This window comes from Pongo pygmaeus, chromosome 15 (assembly GCF_028885625.2).
Source record: "Pongo pygmaeus isolate AG05252 chromosome 15, NHGRI_mPonPyg2-v2.0_pri, whole genome shotgun sequence".
Lineage (NCBI taxonomy): Eukaryota > Metazoa > Chordata > Mammalia > Primates > Hominidae > Pongo > Pongo pygmaeus.
In genome coordinates, this window is record NC_072388.2 from 60139520 (window position 1) to 60160152 (window position 20633).

At 40.4% G+C, this 20633-nt stretch overlaps 1 protein-coding gene across 1 annotated transcript in view; it reads left to right on the plus strand.

Moving 5' to 3' along the window:
• Positions 1-20633, plus strand: part of PRKCH (protein kinase C eta) — a 228023-nt gene that overhangs the window by 66903 nt on the left and 140487 nt on the right. Inside the window, exon 2 of the mRNA XM_054449890.2 lies at positions 2906-2969. Coding sequence (XP_054305865.1) covers positions 2906-2969 — 64 coding nt within the window. The remainder of the gene's footprint in view (positions 1-2905; positions 2970-20633) is intronic.

Genomic DNA, 20633 nt, shown 5'->3' on the forward strand with positions numbered 1-20633 from the left:
TGAGAGCTCCTGCTTCTAACTGGTGGAATCTCCTGCTGTCTGTCAGAGTAGCTCCTGACCCATCTTGGGGTGGAAGGGCCTTTGTGGGCCCTCAGGGAAGTGTTGAAGGGAGTTTACGGGCTGGCTGTGGGCTGCAGGATGGCGGAGGCGGCCGGGCAGCAACTGTGCCTGTGCCAGCGGTAGTTTATGTTGTGAGGCCGAATGTATGTGTATGTATGTATTCTCTGGCAGGCCTTTATATTGAAGATGAGGGAGTGGCTTTTAAAAATAACGTATTTTTGACTTGAAACAAGTCAAGGCAGAGAGTGGAGACAATTAGAGGCTGATATCCTGTTTAGTCATCTCTCTAGAGAGCTCTATTTTCAGAGCTGTTCTATAAAGGTTCACAAGTGGTATTAAGATAGTTAAGAGGGTATTGTTAACAGTAGTCATGATGCAAGTAGCTGATTTGAACAGGGAGGTGATTTATAGTGTGGTAACCAATTGGTAACAGGTTTTATGCAGAGAAAGGGAGGGTTGTAAGAATAGGTTGTTATACAGGTTAAGCTTTCTGAATCTGAACAAAGCCGGCATCTTTTATTTTGAAAAAGTATATAATCAGGGTGTGGTGGTGACCTAGGGTAAGTCCAGTGCATTTTTGGGGGCTTTGTCATGGGTAGATACAATAAACAACAAAAAAGTAAATAGTACTGTCAAGAATCTTTGAGATTGGCTGGGCATGGTGGCTTTCGCCTGTAATCCCAGCACTCTGGGAGGCCGAGGCGGGTGGATTGCCTGGTCTCACGAGTTCGAGACCAGTCTGGGCAACATGACTCTCTAACCCAGGCATGATGGCATGTGCCTGTGGTCCCAGCTACTTGGGAGGCTGAGGCAGGAAGATCACTTGAGCCCGGGAGGTCGAGGCTACAGTGAGTCATGATCGCATCATTGCAGTCCAGCCTGGGTGACAGAGGGAGACTCTGTCTTTAAAACAAATAATAATCTTTGAGATCATATGTGGAGGCTATGTTAGAAACGCTAGGCCAACGCCAGGCACAGTGGCTCACACCTGTAATCCCAGTGCTTTGAGAGGCTGAGGTGGGAGGATTGCTTGAGCCTAAGAGTTTGAGACTGGGCAACATAGTGAGACCTTGTCTCTACATACATACATACATACATACATACATACATACATACATACCTAGATAAGCAAGCAGGCAAGCTGGTTATGGTGGCACATGCCTATAGTCCTAGCTCCTTGGGAGGCTGAGGTAGGAGGATCGCTTGAGGCTGGGATTTCAAGACTGCAGTGAGCTATGATTGTGCCACTGCACTCCAGCCTGGGAGACAGTGAGACCCTGTCTCAAAAAAAAAAAAAAAAAAAAGAAAAGAGAAAAAATGCCAAATAATGATGCCATGGACTTTTCAGATTGGAACAGTGAGGCTCAGTGTGGTAAAGGACCTTGCCCAGGGTCCAGAACCAGCTGTGACAGAATCAGACTAGAGTTCTTGGCCTGGTCTAGTAGGGGCTCTTTCCACTGTACCATGTGACTTATTTGCTGCTTATTTAAATTTAATATTTGACCAAAAATGGTCATTCGTATCTCTACTCAAGCTTCTCTATATGCCAGGCTTCTCTTCAGATGAAAGGTCAAAGGCAAAAATGGAGCCACAGCCAAAGAAAGAGAAAAATAAAATAAAAATGGAGCCATGGGCAGAATCTGAAAAGATTTATTTAAGGACAATTGTAAATTCATGTATTTGAGTCCACAAGAGCCTCACAATGCAAGGCTTAGAGGTGTTCATGGATAGTGAAGTTAGCATCCGGTAGGAAGAGGGGAGTCCGCCCACCTAAGCTAGTAGTGATCAGAACAGAGCCAGAGGGTGCTGTTCATCCTGGGCGCCATGCTGTATGGGGTCTTTAGGAAACTGGACTGTATGCAGAGGATGACACCATATGAAAAGACTTCAAGCTGCATTGCTTGCAGAATGCATGTCTTGATATTTCAGCTGATAGGTAACTTCAAGGTATGTTGATACTCCCATGACTAATCAAGAGTAGCAGTCCGACACAGTGTCTCACGCCTGTAATCCCAGCACTTTGGGAGGCTGAGGCGGGAGGATCATTTGAAGTCAGGAGTTCGAGACTGGCCTGGCCAACATAGTGAAACCCCATCTCTACTAAAAAATACAAAAACTGATCAGATGTGGTGGCACATGCCTGTAATCCCAGCTACTCAGGAGACTGAGGCAGGAGAATTGCTTGAACCTAGAAGATGGAGGTTGCAGTGAGCTGAGATGGTGCCACTGCAATTCAGCCTGGGCAACAAAGTGAAACTACCTCTCTCTCAAAAAAAAAAAAAAAAAAAAAAAAAAAGAGTAGTGAATGCAAGGCTCCTAAACTTCCTTCCCCAGTGCTTCCTTAAGATTGACTAGACTTCAGTGGAAATATGTAGCAGAGACTCTTTATACTTTTTACTCCATAAAACTAAAGATTTGCAGTTGACCAAGCCACATGTGTTCATTACCTTGTATGTTGCCATTATTTCTCTATTTCATATTCTTCCCATGTGGTTTAGCAAAATGCTGCTCTTATAAGCCATATGCATAAGATATCGAGGTCTCAAAAACAATTACCAAGTATGTGGATGTGCCTGTCTATATTATGACAAGCCAAAAATGGGAGAGAATAAAATTCAAGAGGAAGGAAACTGATAAAATGTGGTTTCTTTTAGATTTGCTTTTCAGTCTTTACAGTTTTTTGAGCTTTCACTTGTTTCCCTGCCACTCTGCTATTTAATGGAAGACTTAGATTTATTTGATTTGTGGCTGTGATTTACACATTAGGCCTCTCTGTGATGAATTAAGGCCCACAAAAATATTTTAATACTAACATATAATATACATTTTTTTTTTCTCTTTCTAGGTGGATCTCGAGCCAGAGGGGAAAGTATTTGTGGTAATAACCCTTACCGGGAGTTTCACTGAAGGTAAGAATGAGTTTTGGGTAGTTTCCAGAATATATGTAATCTTGGTTTATACTCAGTAGGAATTTCTATCACGGAAATTATAAAAAAGAGCATGTTGTAAGAGATGCTTAAAAAAATCACTTTCGTAAGTTGGGCTGGCTGGTATTTTGTTGCCCAGTGGTCTGTTGGTTCAGGTTGCCAAATTAAATATATTTGCTAAATCTGGCAATCTCACGTTTCATTTAACACACTCAATGAGTTTTTGTTTTTAGCCAGTGTCATTGTAGCTGAATAGTTTTTGCGTCTTTTTGGTTCATGACCGTAGAACTCTACTTTATGTCTTTGGTTTTGTGCCAACCTTTTAGTTTGCCCGTGAATGTCTATGAAAGAAATTTAGGGATCCAGTTATCTTCTTTATAATCTCTATCTTATTTGTGACCTGTAAGGGATTCTGTTTTTCATCTCTGGCTACCATACTCCCCACTCCCCCATGCAATATTTTTTTTTTAATTGAGGTAAAATTTATATTGGGGTGAAATGATAGATCAGAAGTGAACAATTTGATTTTTGACAAATGCATACAACTGCATAACCAGGACCCCAATCCAAGATACAGGACATTTCCATTATTGTGAACATTTCCTTGTACCCCTTTTCAATCCCCTGCTCCCAAAGGCAATACGTAAAGTGCTTTATTTCACCACAGGTTAGTTTTACCTACTCTAGAAGTTCATATACATGGAATTATACAGCGTATTCTCTTTCATGTCTGGTTTCTTTCACTCAGCATAGTTTCTAGAAGATTCATATCATTGTGTATACCAGTATTTTTTTCATTTTATATCTGAGTAGTATCCCATTATATAAATGTAGCATCCATTTGTTTACCCATTCTCCTCTTGGTAGACTTTTGGGGTTTTTCCTATTGTTGTCTAGTATGAATAATGCTTTTATTAACCTTCTTACACATAAATTTTTCTGGACATAACACTTCCATTTATCTTGGGTGATTATATAGGAGTGGAATTGCTGGGTAATAAAGTAGGTGTATGTGTAACTTCAGAAGAAACTTCCAAATGGTTTCCAGAGTGGTTTTATTACACTCCCACCAGCAACGTATGAGAGTTCCAATTACTTCATATCCTCATTAACACTTTCTATGGCCATTGCTTTTCATCGTAGGCATTCTAGTGGGTATGAAATTATATCCTGTGGGTAAATTTGCATTTCCCTGATGGTGAGTACTTTCTCACATGCTTATTGGCCATTTGTTTGTTTATTTGATAATTTCCATTTCCAGTCTTTTGTCCTGTTTTCTAAAATTGGATTTGTCTTTTTATTATTGATTTAGAGGAGTTCTTTGTTTTCTGGATATGAGTCCTTTGTGAGAAATAGGTATTGTGATTACTTTTTCCCAGTCTTTGGCTTGCCTTTTCATTTTCTTAATGGTGTCTTTGAGCAAAAGTTTTAAATTTCTATGAAGTTCAATTTATTAATCTCATCTTTTGTAGTTCATATGTTTTATGTCTTAAGAGATCTCTCTGTCATAGGGTCACAAAGATATTCTCCTGTTTTTTTGTTTTTTTTTAAGAAGCAAATAGTTTTAGGTTTTATGTTTAGGTCTGTGTGCCTTCTTAAATTGATATTTGTGTGTGATGTTACAGAGGAGTTGAAACTTTTTTTTTTTCAATACACGAATGCAGTTGTTCTAGCACCATTTATTAAAAGTCTCCCCCGGCCCCTTGAATCACCCTGGAACCTTTGTTGAAAATCAATTGACCATATAATGTGGGTCTGTTTCTGGATTATCTGTTCTGTCCTGTTGATCTATTTGTCCATCTGATCTCTCTTTCTTTTCTCTACATTATGCCAGTATTACACTGTCTCATTACTGTTGCTTTATAGTGAGTCTTATGGTTACATAGTATGAGCCCTCCAACTTCGTTCTTTTTTGTATGTTTAAGGTTATTTTAGCTATTCTCAGTATTTTGCAATTTGATGTCAGTTTTAGAGTCAGCTTATATATTTCCAGACAAAATCCTGCTGTATTTTGAATTGAAATTGCGTTGGATCTATAGATCAGTTTGAGGGGAGTTAACATCTTAACAATCTTGAGTATCTTTAAACCCATCTGTAGTCAAATTAGTCAATTCTGTAGTCCGTGGACATGGTCTTTGCTCGTAAGGCATAGCCAGTGTGAGGTTTCAGTAGAAATCCCAAGGTGTTTTAAGCCCATTAATTTTATGGCACTCAAGCTTCTAACTCTTTCTCCTATGGGTGGGAAACAGCTGAAATCTCAGTTCCTATCTTTCAGCATCCTAGCTCTTGCTCCTGTCTGGACCTCTTAGAGTTTCCCTTGCACATGCACAGTTTAGGAAGATGTGAGGACTTGAAGAGTTTACATATGTGGAGGTTATTCTTTCTGAATGGCCCCATCTTTCCAGGTTTTTTCTCTTCAATATCCAGTCATCTGGTAGTCTTGAATTTTGTCAATTCTGTTTTCAAGCCAATAAAACTGTGGTTCCATATTGAGTTCTATTTACCCAACCCTGCACAACCTGGGGAATAATCTGGAGAAAAGCCCTACAAATGTGGGTCTCACCTAATGCGGTTTCCCTCCTTCGTGTGTCAGATTCTCTCTAGTTTGTGTGTGTTTTTGGTTGTTCTCTCACATCATCAACTAGTTGTTTAAAATATATTTTCCAGGTATTTTTTGTTTGATGGGAGGGGTGGTCCATATCAAGCTACTTCACCATTACTAAAACCTCATGAAGATTTTTAAGCATGTGGCTTAATTGTTTGTATTTTTGGTATTGGCATTTTGCAAAATTGGTTACACTTTCTTTGAGAAATAGTTTTCTCCACTCCTTTCAGCCAATCATTCCCATTCATATGGGTGAATTATTTTAATGTTAAAGTTTTTCAATATATTGTCTCCATTATTAAATCTTGTCTTTTTGCACAAACCTGGATTTAGCAGAAACCTGGAATACTTGACATAAAAAAAAACTGTTCAGTTTACAGTTTGGGGGGGTGTTCTGCCTGCTCTAAGGTCTTTTTGCTTTGCTTGGTATCTTTTATGTACAGAGAAAAATGAGTCTGTTCCTAGCCTAGTCAAATAAAATGAATGTAGTATTATGGAAGATTGTTGATAAAATATTCTCATCATGCACGTAGGACATGGATCAGCTGTGGTAGAAAGAAACACAACAGTGAGAAAGAGGCCAGGAGGAGGAGCGGGTAAGATTCTCTCTTATTCGAGCTGAATCAACTCTCTGCATTAAGTTACAAGGGACCAGCAAAGTAAAGCAATGCATGTTAGACCAGGTCTGATTGTGCCATAATCATTACGTGACTTTTTTAGAGCCGTGCCAACACTCTAGGACTAAATGCTCACCAAATACATCTGGTTGTTCTCATTGTTTCTTAGTTTCAGTGATAATAAGAATGAAATGGTAAGTCATACTGGAGGTGAGTTCTTACTAGGTCATTGCAATTGTTTCTTTCAGAGCTGACCCTGGGTAAAATTGTGAGGTGAGTTGAGTTTATCTTTGGTAATTCCATCTTTGCTTTAAGCTAGTCCTTTCTCTCTGCCTACAGTTGTCTCTTACTGCAGCAAGAAGCCCAGTGGTCCCTGTCCAGAAAGAGTTGCTGATAAGGAAGACAGTGAATTCATAGGCTAATTCACACTACAGTGATAGAGATTGATGTCATAGTACTCTATTCCTCTTAGGTGTGTTTGCATATTTTAAAAGATGCTGGAAGAGCTGCTTTATCCATGAGAAATAGACTTTTAATGCTGAAATTTTAATATTGAAATCTATGGGTGAGGTATATTTTAGGAACCCCAGATCTGCTCTCTGTGTCTCTGTGCATGCATTGCTTTTTCAGTTTGGCTCCTAGACTGGGCCTCAGCTTGAGCTTGCACGTTGCTGCTGCCTTTAAAACACAGCTCCCTTGTCACATGGAGAGGACGTGATGGCTGCCTGTCTGTTTGTGTTAAGTAAGAAGGAAATGGAGCCCCCCCACCCCCCCATGTGCCTGCCACAGCTGTGGCAGTAACCTGGACCTGGCACTGCGAGCATGTCACTAGTTTGGCCTCGCTCCTGGAAGCCACCTTAGATTATGCCCAGCCATAATATGACAGGTTGGCTGGTGCAACATTTGGAGCTCTGGTTCCCATCTTGGATGCTGAAAGCCTTCATGGAAAAGCAGCATAAGGTCAGGCCTGCCCAGTGTGTTTTGGACTGTGAAAAGGGCATTGTCCTGGGATCCTGGAGGCACTGTCAAAGTTCAGGAAATGTTGGCTGATCCTCAGTCTGTCTCACACAGTTGTCTTCAAGGTCAGATGATATAATATATGGGGAAGTGCTTTGCAAACTATAAAGTACTATATGAAGGTATGTTAGTGGGATTTTCATTTCCATGTTCCTATTGTCACAGCAAGGAGATACCAGTCATTTCCCCTACCCCTGCCCTGGGACCATCTTGTATACTCAGCAGGTTTGTTTTATCTTAACATTGACTTTATGACCAGGCGTGGTGTCTAACACCTGTAATCCCAGCACTTTGGGAGGCTGAGGCAGGCAGATCGCTTGAGCTCAGGAGTTTGAGACCAGCCTGGGCAACATGGTGAAACACCATCTCTACAAAAAATACAAAAATTAATCAGGTGTGGTGGTGCACACTTGTAGTCTCAGCTACTCGGGAGGCTGAGGTGGGAGGATTGCCTGAGCCTGGGAAGTGGAGGTTGCAGTGAGCTGAGATCGTGCCACTGCACTCCAGCTTGGGTGACAGAGTGAAACCTTCTTTCAGAAAAAAAAAAAAAAAAGAAAAGAAAATACTTTATTTTATACAAGAAGCCTCAAGAATTTCATGGACAGTGACTAGCATAATGTTGGCTTATCTCCATGCCTGTTTTCATGATCTCCTATGCGGGTTCTGCCATAAGCTCAGATTCTATAGTCTCAAAGCTCTCCTTTAAAAAAAATTACTTAGATTGGACTGTGGTCTGTGATATACAGGACTGGTATTGGGGCTACTGACTGCTACTTACCTCATTCTGTCTCATTTTTTAATTTTTCATTAATTATACTGAATTAGCTCAGGCAAAACTATTTTGTTAAATGTAAGACATGATTGAGAAATGACATGAGAAAAACCTGCTGGGTGCAGACCTGTAATCACATCATAGATGCTGGAGAGATAAAGATGAACAAGACATAGACACTCTCACAGGAGCTCATAGGAGGGAAGGCAGATACATATTATATACGCAATACAGGGAGCCAGGTCCCATGGCAGGAATAAGCCCAGTGCATAGTGTTGGCACATGGGACTATGTAATCAATTTGGCCAGGAGGGTTTAGAGAAAGTGTTTCCGGGGAGATGATGTTTAAAGCAAGTCTGAATGATAAATAGGACTGTGCCTAGAGGGGAACAGAGTTCAAGAGAGGGAGACAGTTTGTACAAGAAACGAAAAGGAGTGTGGAGGTGCTAAAGGTCGGAGGTGTGGAGGTGCTGAAGATTGGGGAGTGGGATGGGGGGATGTGGCCAGAGATTTCGGAGGGCTTATGTGTGGGCTTGCCCAGGACAGGCTCAGTTTGTTGGTTACACCAGAATAATTATACAACAGTGCCACTGTTCACTTTCAAAAGGGTGCCAGGTCAGACAATAAATTGCATGTTCACACCACTTCTAGGCTAATAGAAATGATAAGATACCAGTGAAGGGTTTTAAGCAGAGATCTGATTTGGTGGCAGTAAGTTCAAGGGTGGGGAAGGGGTGTTAGTTGATAAGACTAGATCTAAGGTGTGGAGAACCATTATAGAGACTTGAAAGGTTGTCTCAGGGCAAGATTATTAGGGCCTGAATTAGGTTGGAATATGTAGGGGTGGAGAGGAGGGGGACAGCTTTGAGAGATGTCTGTGTAGTAAAATCAATAGGAATTAGCAATCCACTGGATGTGGGGGATGAAGAAAGAGGAGTCTCAGATGATGCTCAGATGGTGCCTCAGAGTCATTTACCAGGGTAGAAACTGGGAGAAGATGATGAATCCAGCTTTGGACAAGTGGAGTTTGGGGTGCTTGTGGGAAATCTAAGTTGCAGTGTCTGGGAGAAATTGGAAATAAGATTCCGGAGTTTGGCAAGATGCCTGGGTCTGAGATGTAGCTCCAGGTGCCAGGTGGAAGACAGGCACGTGGATAAAGAAGCCCAATGAGAAGATTTAGCAAGAAAACCAAGGCTGACCAGCAGCAGAACTCTGTGGAGCATCAACATTTAAGTACTTTGGCTCATGAATTATAATTTATCAAACCAACCAAACTATGCTGAAGGTTTACTTAATGAACACCCATTTTGCTAAGATATTACTTGTGAAATAGTATCTGAGTGCTTGCTGTATGCCAGGGACTGTTTCACCAGATTGTTTACTGTCTTCCAAATTGGCACCAAAATGTTTGATAATGAAGTTAAAAGAAAGAACAGAACACAAAAGGCTTTGAAAAGTAATGTTGGCATTGGTGGTAACAGTGGTTTCTTCAAAGTTTGATGATACAGTGTGCTGTGTGCAGGTTTATGCCTAATGCTGGGGTAAAAAGAACAGATGAACATACTCAAAACCTACAGTGAGGGGTCTTCACTGAACTTAGATAGAACAAGAAAAACTCTTTTACAATCATTGCTTTGTGGAAGTCTCTCACAGAGCTCAAGGCATATAAAATTATCAACTGGATCAGAAACCCCTCACCACGGTTCATCTTGTTAAAGGTGTCACCCTCCATCTGTGCAGAATTCCCCTAGGCACTGAGGCAGAAGTAGAAGTGATTTATTATTTTGAAAAAGCTGCCTAATGTCAATCTTTATTCTAACTAAGCCTTCCTAGAGCTAAGAACTGGATCTGAAGTCTGATCAAATTGAAATTCATTATAGTGATGAAACAGCCCTGGATTTTTAATGCAGCCTTCAGATGCCATCATTGTTGCCATGTGTATTATTGTCACTATATTGGACTAATTTTTATCTGGAAGAGTGGAGTGGCAAAAAAAAGAATAGATTGAAACAATGGAAACTGAAGAAAATGCATTAAATTCATAACTGCTTTAATTGGAAGAGAAACAACAGAAAGAAATTAAAGTATGACATCATCTTATGTGAGGACAAAAAGATGTAGCTGGATTATTATGCTACTAAGAAATATGGTGTAAGATTTTACGATTTGAAGAGAACATAGTTTGCAGTAAATGAAGTTTGCTTGGACTCAGGGAACCACAAACTTAAATGGTTGGCCCACAAATAAAAAACCAGACATGATGTGTCTCCTGATGGAAGCCCACACAACATCGTGATCTTGCCAAAAAGTAGAGGTAGTTTTGCCCAAAAATCAAGCCTTAAACCAGTCAGGCTTCCAGATCCAACCACCAGTTAAGAGGAAATACAGGGGACAGAGGAGCATTTTAAGTTACACCATGGGATGTAATCAGGAAAATCCAGACTGTGGAAAAATTTTGCAGGAAAAGAGACTTGGTTTCTTCTACCAAACATTGGAAGAAAAAAGTAAAGGAAATAGAACCAAAATAACAAGAGAAAGGCATATTAATCATTTGCAATATATGGGCCATGTTTTGTCCCAATTCAAACACAAATTATAAAAGAAACATTAACTCCCAGGAGGCAAGTGAAGAAATGGAAACCGTGCCTGGATCTGTGAGGATATTACAGAATTATTGATGTTATTTAGGTGCGATTGTGGTATTGTGCTTACTTAAAACAAAAAGAACATCCATTAGAAATACGCTTAAAAATATTTACTGATGATGTGATATGACATCTGGGCTTTACTTCAGAATAATGCGGAGGTGGGCAGAGGAGATGGGATAGAATTGAAACCCAATTAGCCATGAGTTGTTTACTAAAGCTGGGTGATGATTATATGTTGCATGTGGTTTATTATAGCATTCTACTTTTGCATGTATTTGAAATTTTCATTAATAAGTTAAAAAGTAAAATAAAATGACAAATTTCAAGAATATCTGCCTCTTAAACAAAAACCAGAATCTGGGTTATGACATCAAAATGATGCTTGAACTTGAACATTTTACCTCTTTTCACTTACAAATTAAAGCTGGAGGGTTTTTTAGTGTATATATTTTATCCATGATTCTCAGTTTTTATGTATTATGAAAAGGTAAGTTAAAAATTTTAAATGACTGAAGTACTGTGCTTCAGAAAGACTTTTTTAAAGTGCTAAATAAATAATAAGCTGTGAGTCAAAAACTGCAGGTAGGAAGAGGTGAGTAAGATAATTCCTTTTGTTCCGTCATAAAGTTCTCACTCACAGTGAATGACAAGTAGATTATCTCCTACTAACAATTACATAACATTTTGCAGTTGCGAAGTTTAATTTTAAGGTAGTTTCCTAAAAGAATAAAGTGAATCAGAAGGATTAATGGTAGAAGTATCTTTAAAAAGATAGTAAGAAAAAGGTTCTTAGTGTACTTGTTTCTTCCCCAGAGTTCCCAAGGCAAACATAAAGGTATTCTATTTTGTACCAGTTTTTGGGGAAGAAAAACTTCCTCAAAAACAAAACCCTGACAAATAAACTGTTATTTGTGAATTTGAAGCTTGTTTAGAAAAAAAAGGCCTGTTACTTCTGCTAAAAGCTTGAATTGTTCCTTATTTGAGACATTTAATATATAACTTGGAAAAGATATACATTTCTCCTGGGGAGACAATGGAAAGTCACTTGAATTTTGGCATCTGCTTTTTCTCTCTACTAAGGCAGTGTACAATGGTGCAGAATAAGAGTCTGATCTTTTTCTTTTTGTCCCATTGCCTCAGTTTTTAGCTCACATTTCTTGTCTCAAGCCCACTGGTTTACAAATAATTATGTTCTCTGCTAAGTCATGTGGCACATGGACCAGCAAGGCAGATGAAGCATGTGTTACTGCTTTGAAGCTGCAGCCCACAGTTACCCCCTGTATCAACACTTCAGATGCATGTCATTTTTAAAGAGAAAAAGTGATTTCTGGTGGTAGTTGATTTATAGCATTCCTTTCTCAGATTTCAAGCCTGGTGACAGGTTGTTGATATAATTTTTTTAAAATGTAGCTTTAAAAAAATTTATTCTTTTGGCATATTAGCTTGAAGAATGAGTGACCACTTTAGTTTTTGTGTTTGTTTTTTGCTGGTCTAAGCTGTTGTGGCCATCAGGTTGAAGACAGGGTAGGAGAGAAAGAAAGGAATTGAGGGAATGGGAGAATAGGAACTGGAAAGGGATGAATGATGTTTTTAAAGGATTGAGACTAATTGTCCCTTGTCATAGATGCTCTCTCGTCTTCTCCATAATATCTAGCTCATTTGTTGAATGCCTTCTGAGGACCAAACACTGGAGTTGGCTTGTAATTTAGCAAATAGCAATAGGAGCCCTCATTTTATTTTCTGGTAGCAGGATAGCCTCTTACCTAGTAATTGAGTACCTCTATGTGTTCATACCATGCTATACATTATTCCATTTTCTCTCTATAACAAATTTCTGAGGCTGTTGTAATTCTCAGTATGCAAATGGTGAACCAGACTCAGAGACGCTAATTTGTTATGGTCTTTCCTGGATAGTAAGTGCCAGAGCCCAGACACAAGCTCAGATTGCAATGCTGAGGTCCAAGATCTTTCTACACCATCCAGCTATCTGAGGAGTTGGGGGTGGGGGGGCAGCATTTTAGTTTTTTTCTTTATTCCATCTTAGAGGAAAACTGTCCTCAGGATAGCATAATCCCACCCTCCAGAGAGTCTTGTCTTTTGGGATGATGTCTTCTTGCAAGGCTTCCCTTGAGTTCCTCCTCCTTAAACTGGAGGACCAACATTCACCCAGGAAAGGTGCAGCATTCTCAGGCATCAGGCATGGATGGGCCAGAAAGCTCTAGGCAGATTGAGTTTAAGATTTGCTCAAGTTTTGTTGTCAGTAGGTTCTCTTACTGTACATCTTAAGCTAGAACTCAGAAGATAAAAATACAATCAGCGAGTTCAGCATAGGTATGATAGCTCTATTTGCCTTTTTATACTCCAGTCATCATTGGCTTCACCGTACGGACATTCTCTTATTTTGACTGACTATGAGTGAAAAAATTAGGTGGTGGCTTTGTTGGAAATTTTAAAATTCATTCTCAAAGTGTGATCCTGCAGACTTCTGAGAGTGCCAGAGACATTTTCAGGAAGTCTGCAGTTCCAAACTGTTTTCCTTATAATACGAAGATTTTATTCATCCTTTTTTTTCCCACTGTGTTGACATTTGCCCCAGTGGTGCAAAAGAGAAATGGTGGGTAAAAGCATGGCACCAAACTATAAAGTCATCATTGTATTCTTGATGGCCATGTAGTTGCAGGAGGAAGAAATCTAGTTTCACTTAAGAATGTCTTTGATGGAACAGTAAACATTATTCGTGTTATTAAAGGTCAATCCTTGACTATATATCTGTGTAACATTCCGTGTGACAAAATGGGAAATATGCTAAAAGCATTCCTGCTTCATACTGAAATGCTGTTGTGTTTCAAGGAAAAGTACTTGGGTGATTGAGTTGTTAGCTCAGCTAGCCACTTTTTGCATGGAACACCATTTTTACTTTGAAAGAATGACAGACAAACCATACTATGGAACTGGCAAATTTTTCAGACATTTTCTAAAAAACGAATGAACTGCGCCTGTTACTTCAGGGAAAACAACTGCATTGGTGCCAGTGATAAAATTAGAGCCTTCAAAACATAATTAGAATTTTGGAAAGTTTATATCCACCATTGTGAGCTTGACAACTTCCCAGTACTTATTCGTTTCTCATGAGTTTGTTGTTATTAACGATTGTAATTTTTAAAAACTGTGTTATGAGATATGTCAACATTTAGAAGATGACTTCCAATGATTCAGTGAACACGTATTTTCACTATGGCCAGTACGAGATGTTATAAAATCACGTATGGGTCAAGGATCTCTTGAAAGCGTAAGGTAGACTAATGTATATTAAAGTATGAAAAGTTCATTGATACAGTTTTATACTGCAACCAACTTTTGAGAAACTACTCCTTGTTTAATTCTGTGTGATATTAAAGAAGAATATCTGCAATTATCTGAAAAATCTGTTAAAATTATATTTTTAAATTACTCTGTGTGAGGCTGGACTGTATTCATGTACTTCAACTAGAACAACATTACAATGGATTGAATACAGAAGCAGATGTGAGAATCTAGCTGTCAGGCTGGGTGCAGTGGCTCACGCCTGTAATCCCAGCACTTTGGGAGGCCGAGGCGGGCAGATCACGAGGTCAGGAGATCGAGACCATCCTGGCCAACATGGTGAAACCCCGTCTCTACTAAAAATACAAAAAAAATTAGCTGGGTGTGGTGGTGTGTGCCTGTAATCCCAGCTACTCAGGAGACTGAGGCAGGAGAATAGCTTGAACCAGGGAGTCGGAGGTTGCAGTGAGCCAAGATCGCGCCACTGCACTCCAGCCTGGTGACAGAGCGAGACTCTGTCTCAAAAAAAAAAAAAAAAAAGAATCTAGCTGTCTTCTTTTAAGTCAGACATTAAAGAGATTTGCAAATTGTAAAATAATGCCACTCCCTTCATCTTTGGGGGGGATGTTTGAAAATGTAGTTATATTTTATTAAAATGTTTATACTAACATGTAATGGAATTGTTGTTTTTAATAAATGAATAAATATTTTTAAATGTCTCCATTTAAATTTCTAATTTGACAAATATCAATAGAATCCATTAAAAGGGGTACTTGGACCAAAAAATTTTACAATTTCTAGGTTATTTTTTTCTTACGTTCTTTCAAAAGCCCAGTGCTTTAAATTTTAATGACCACAGGGAGAAGGAACTGACACATATTTGTGTATGTTATAATCAGAAAAAATATATACAATTAGGTGATACAGGTAACAGAATTGTCATTTTTTTGAAACTTTCTTTTTGTTTCTGATTATTTCTGCTGTGCAATGTACTTTTTCAGCCAGTTTTTGTTATAAGCCTGTTCTCATAAAAATAAGGTCAGGAAGTGACACCAAAACAACTCAGAAGCCTGTGGTGGTTTCTAACTTTAGAGCTGCCTGTTACAGATAGCTTCATGCTAAACCTTTGCTTGATTTGAGCAGAACAAGGCAGTCACGATACTTCTGAACAAGTGATCAGTGCTGTAAGCACTAAAAGCTGAACCTCAAAAACAGCTCAAGATCCATGGACAGAGCCTCAGGAGACACATTTCTATGGCACTCGCTTACTGACTAGCATTCTCTGTTTGTAATCAAGGTTCTTGAAAAACAGAGGTTGACTCATTTGTTAATTTTTTTCAAGCTTTATTGTTTTTTTCCTTGAAATTTTAGTGATGTGGTATTCTCTCTATGGAACTGAGGTTTGGGTAAAACAAGAATGATTTAATTTTTTGATAGAAAAGTTAACTGCTCCAGTGTCTATTTTCATTATACTTCCATTTTATTTCCAGCAACCCCTTATCTCTCTGCTCTCTTTGTTTCAAATGAACAAGACCGTAGAGTTTGTTTTCCAGGCCACTTGTGTCGGTAACCCTTTTCTTAAGCTTTCCCTAATAACACCCTGTGTCAGTGGACAGGTAGGAGGTAGGAAGACCTGCTTCTTCCCTTCTCCCATGAAACTCGTCTTCAGCACCATTCTTTCATCCTGATGGCTGAGAGTTGTGTTCTGGTCTCAAGTCAGCAGTGGATAACCCACTGCATGAAGTTGTTGGGGAGTGTGGGGCATGGACAACAGTGGCGTGAGGTTGCAGATACATTCTTTGTGTATGTAAGAGACTACTTTAGATTTTGTAAGTGGAAACTTAGTTCTCATAGGATTTTGGAGAAAATCAGTTGCCTCCTCTAGGAATTTTCATTTGTTTACAAAATGTCCTGGGTCAAGCAATACTTGTATGTTATCACCACTTAGGTTTAGTGGATCCATCCATCCATCCATCCATCCATCCATTCATCCACCCACCCACCCACAGAGTATTTATGTAGAAAACTATGTAATGGATGTATATATTCATGCATGTGTGTATGCATGTACTTAGTAATGACACTGGTTTATTCTCACAGAACTCAAAATTTGGTGTGTATGTGGAGACATAAACAATTAGAAAGGTTAACATAATGTATACCTCCACAGGTGGTACATGCTGTGGAGAAAATAAAACAGAGTAAGGGGACAGATATGGGTCCTATGTGTATGCTGTTTTGTTCAAATCACATGGTCAGGGAAGGCCCCTCTGATGAGGTATCATTTGAGCCAGAGGTCTGAAGAAAGGGAGGGAGTGGACCTTGAGTCTGTCTGTTGGGATGGGGAACAGGAAGTGCAAATACTATAAGGGTTGCAGCAGAGAGAGGAGTGTAGCTGGGCCTTGAGGTCAGGGGAGGTGCCCACATGGTTGTTGGTGCCCTGCTAATGTCACTTTCCTCTTCAAGAACATACCCTTGTCACTTAAGTGATGTTCACTTATGCTTGCTGCTGGCTTACCATTTGGCTCACTGAGCATGTCTTTTCCCCTTTGGTTAGGGGCTTGAAGAGCACAGCATCACATCTATTTATGACTTGATGTATTTTGCTAATGCAGAAGCCATTCCAAATTCATGATAACTACTTTCTCCAGTTCTGTGAATTCCCTCATGGTTTCTTTTTGTTCTGAGCTAAATTAGGAGCCAATCCCCAGCTTAATAAGCATTAAAAGTTCAAATTGACTGTCTGGAAATCTATAACAAGTCCATGCACTGCTAAATATAATTAACTGTAATTCAGTTCTAGTTATGGGTTATTAAGAAATTACTCTTATTTGAGCACCTCACTCATCAAAAATAAAGTCAGAAAATTTAGACGCAGCTGGAATCTTCTGTTCTTTTTTTTTTTTTGAGACGGAGTCTCACTCTTGTCACCCAGGCTGGAGGGTAGTGGCATGATCTCAGCTCACTGCAACCTCCACCTCCCGGGTTCAAGCGATTCTGCTGCCTCAGCCTCCTGAGTAGCTGGGATTACAGGCACGCAGCACCACGCCCACCTAATTTTTGTATTTTTAGTAGAGATGGGGCTTCACCATGTTGGCCAGGCTGGTCTCAAACTCCTGACCTCAGGTGATTGTCATCCCTTGGCCTCCCAGAGTGCTGGGATTATAGGTGTGTGCCACCATGCCTGGCCAAATTTTCTGTTCTTGAACTTGTGGTTCAAGAATCTCTGGGGAAGAGGCCAAGGAAACAGAATTCAGATAAGCACCTTGGCTGCTTCCAGTGGTTGGCCAATTTGGATACCCCTGTTGTGTCCTAAATTATACCTAATTTGATTAAAGTTTTGGTGGCTGGGAGATTTGCTAGTTGAAAAACACATACAGGAAAAAAAAATGTACAGGGGAGTGTATTACTTTGGTGTAGTCTTCTAAGAGTTGACAAAAACCCCAAATGTATTCTTTTAAGAACCTTTTAAAATGCTGTGACAAGGATCAGGTTACAGTTTTTGCATTGTTAGGGGAGCACATGAGACTCAGCAGCTACAGGCCTTGTTAATGTCTGCAAACACTCAGTGCTAATGTGGAGACTCAAGCCAGGCTTGAAAGTGATAAAATCAGGATGGGAATGTTGGCTTTGCCGCCCATCAGCTGTTAGACTGGAGACAAGTTACAGGCATTTCCTTTTTTGTGGGGTAACTGAGACCAGGAAAAGACAATTGGAAGTGGTTCCAGTTAAAATGGGAGCCACAATTTTTTCGTAGTATATATCTTTAAAAAGGTTTGATTAATACTGTTCTTAAAATGACAACAACAATTGTGAAAGGAAATTTCATTCATCTTATATTTATCAGTGTTTGGGTTCCAGTGGCACCTGTGTGCTAATTCTTAGAACCACGAATGGATCACATAACTCAGTATGTATTTCTCTGACTGATTTGAAAGCATGATAACAGCTTCCACTTCACGCTGACTTTCTCAGCATTGTCCAAGCAGAGTTATTTTTGCAAAAAGGTTTGAAGATTTCATCAGTTTTTCCAGTAGACAGGCATGGCTCCACCGGTGTTGGTCTCCTCATTGTTGGTGATGAACTCAGCATCCGAGATTTACTCTGTCAGGGGTTTGCTGTGATTGGAGTAGTGTATTAGTCAATTTCATGACCCCCTGCATCCACTACAAGATCTCACTTTTTGATCCGTGGCTGATTTTTATGGCACAGTTTGTATTATGGGATGTATCTGCTACTCAGAAAGGGAGAACAACAGCCATTTACATGGTGGGCAGGAATAGGATAGTTTTAAGCAAGGAGGGGTGTTAGAGTAGGGACTGATTTAAAAGTGGTCATTCTGTTCATCAGAGACTATTCTCATGCTCTGACCATTTAGTTTATCTAAATCTTAGGATTATAGGGATTTTAGTAATTAATACTCAGATGATGAGTTCAGGTGTCTCTGTAAAATGAATAATGCATTTATTATTAAGTCTAAATACCCTACCATTCTGAAGGCGGGACTGCATGTCTAATACCACCATCTTATCTAATGGTTCCTTGGGATCCACCCAGGCACAGGAGAACATAACAATGCTTGGAGGGGTTCTAACCTAGAACTTCAGAAAGAATTCATCGACAAAGACTGAAGCTTAACTCTGGGAGGGAACCATACTGATTTCCTTAAACATATTAAGGAATGGCAATTCAGTAGGACTCTGCTGTCCCCTTCCAGCCCCTCCTCAGTTAGGACCTGGTGGGGACACTCAGCCAGAGTGTGAAAGGAACAGCTTCAGGGCCCTGCTCAAATGTATCTGGGAGCTGTCACTTTTTCCATGCCTCTTCCTCGGGTGTTGGACGTCCTCATTTGAGACTTTTAATTCCTACATTCTTGGTCTTTGTCTCTCTGAATGCTTGAAGGTCACACTTAAGTACAGCCTTTATAGAACCTTTTGTCTGATATGCAGAATATGGACTGCATGCTGGCTGTGTCTGTCTGTCTGTGCCTCTGTCTTTCTCTAGACAGGGATTACAGACTGCCCATGGGCTGAAATCAGCCTGCAGACCAGTTTTGCTTTGTATGCAGCATAAAATAATGCTTTTGAGGTTTTCCAACTTGAACTCTTCAGACAGAGCAGGGTTCTCCAGTGTCCCACATCCCCTGTTGTCTGAATTTCCTCTGACTTCACACCTCTGTGCCTCCTTCTCTGGCCTCAGTTTGCAATCCTGAATCTGAGCATTTGTCCCATGTGTTTACTGGGCAGTGTGCAGTGGCCTTGGGGGAGACTTTGAGACATGTTTTAGTGAGAAGGATCACTTCTTTACTGGAGTCAAAACTGAAAATACTTTCCCTTCATGGAATACCATACAGGCGTCTCTCTTGCACTGTTCAGCATCCCATCCTACTCAGTGGCATTCCCACTCTAGGTTTTGGGTAGTACAGAGTCTCACTGCTTTGGGGAGCTTTTGGGGGCATGGTGGAGAGAGAAATCTCTTCATTTTTTCAATTTGTTTGGATCAGAAGATTAGCCTGCTTTCAGGTAATAAGTCTATTTTTAGTGATGCCTACAGTTCCCTGAATGCCCCCAAAAAGTTAATTTCTGGTGTCAGTGTTAATCCTTACAGTCAAAATTTCCTGGGAATTGCTACTGGGGATCTGTAGCTGTGCTGGAGATAGCGGCATGGGTGGGGGAGGACCATCAGTTTTGGATCAGATGGACTTGGTTCTGCTGCCTGTCCTTCCTTTCTGTGTGACCTTAAGCAATGGTTGCCTTATGTATAAAACAAGGGGCTAATGATACCTAAACCCAGGGTTGCTGTGAAGGTTACATGAGCTTATGCACACAAGCACACACCCACAAAGTGTAGCATTAGGATCTGATGCAGACTATGTTCCCACCCACTTGGGAAGGAAATCCGTGCCCCATTTACTTCCATGTACCTGGTGATGAATCATCTAAAAGATACTGGAAACATGTGATTACAGACGCCCCTTTTCTCGGCCATTGCTTCAAATCCTAGACAGCTATTGAACGTCACTGGTTAGATGTCATATTCTAGGAGGGTGTCATGTACATACAGGTCTGTGTTTCTACGTGCTTTTTGTAGGAGCTATCATCCATAAAGCTGTGGGTAAGAATTTCAGGGCCAGGTCGGGAAGGTGTAGGAGGGATTCACTAACTCTGAGGAAAGTGTGTGCTGCTTTGTCAGTTTCCTGTTCACTGGGCCACAGGGAATATGTTGGCTATTTCTGAATCTGACCACCAGAGCCAACGTCATACCTTTTCCCAAGCCACTGCTTGAGGGTCCAGCTAATTGATGCCACCTCATTGCCTCTCCTGGTGAGGACCGACTGTGCCATGGGGGTGGTGGCTGTGGGCGTAGACAGCCCTGTTCATGGGCGTGCACACTGCCGTGGGTGCTCCATGGGAATGCTGGTAGATAGCAGAACATGGATCAGGAGTTCTACTCTCCAGTATAGCATGACCCAGCCATGGGCTCAAGGAATTGCTCTTTGGGATATGTTTAAAACTCATCCCCTACTCTGGCCGATTCTTTTAGTACAGATATAGAAATGCAATGAGAACCTTCTCCCTGTAGTTCTGTTAAGATAAATGAGTGGTGGTGGCTCATACCTGTAATCCTAATATTCTGGAAGGCTGAAGCAGGAGGATTGCTTGAGCCCAGGAGTTCAAGACCAGC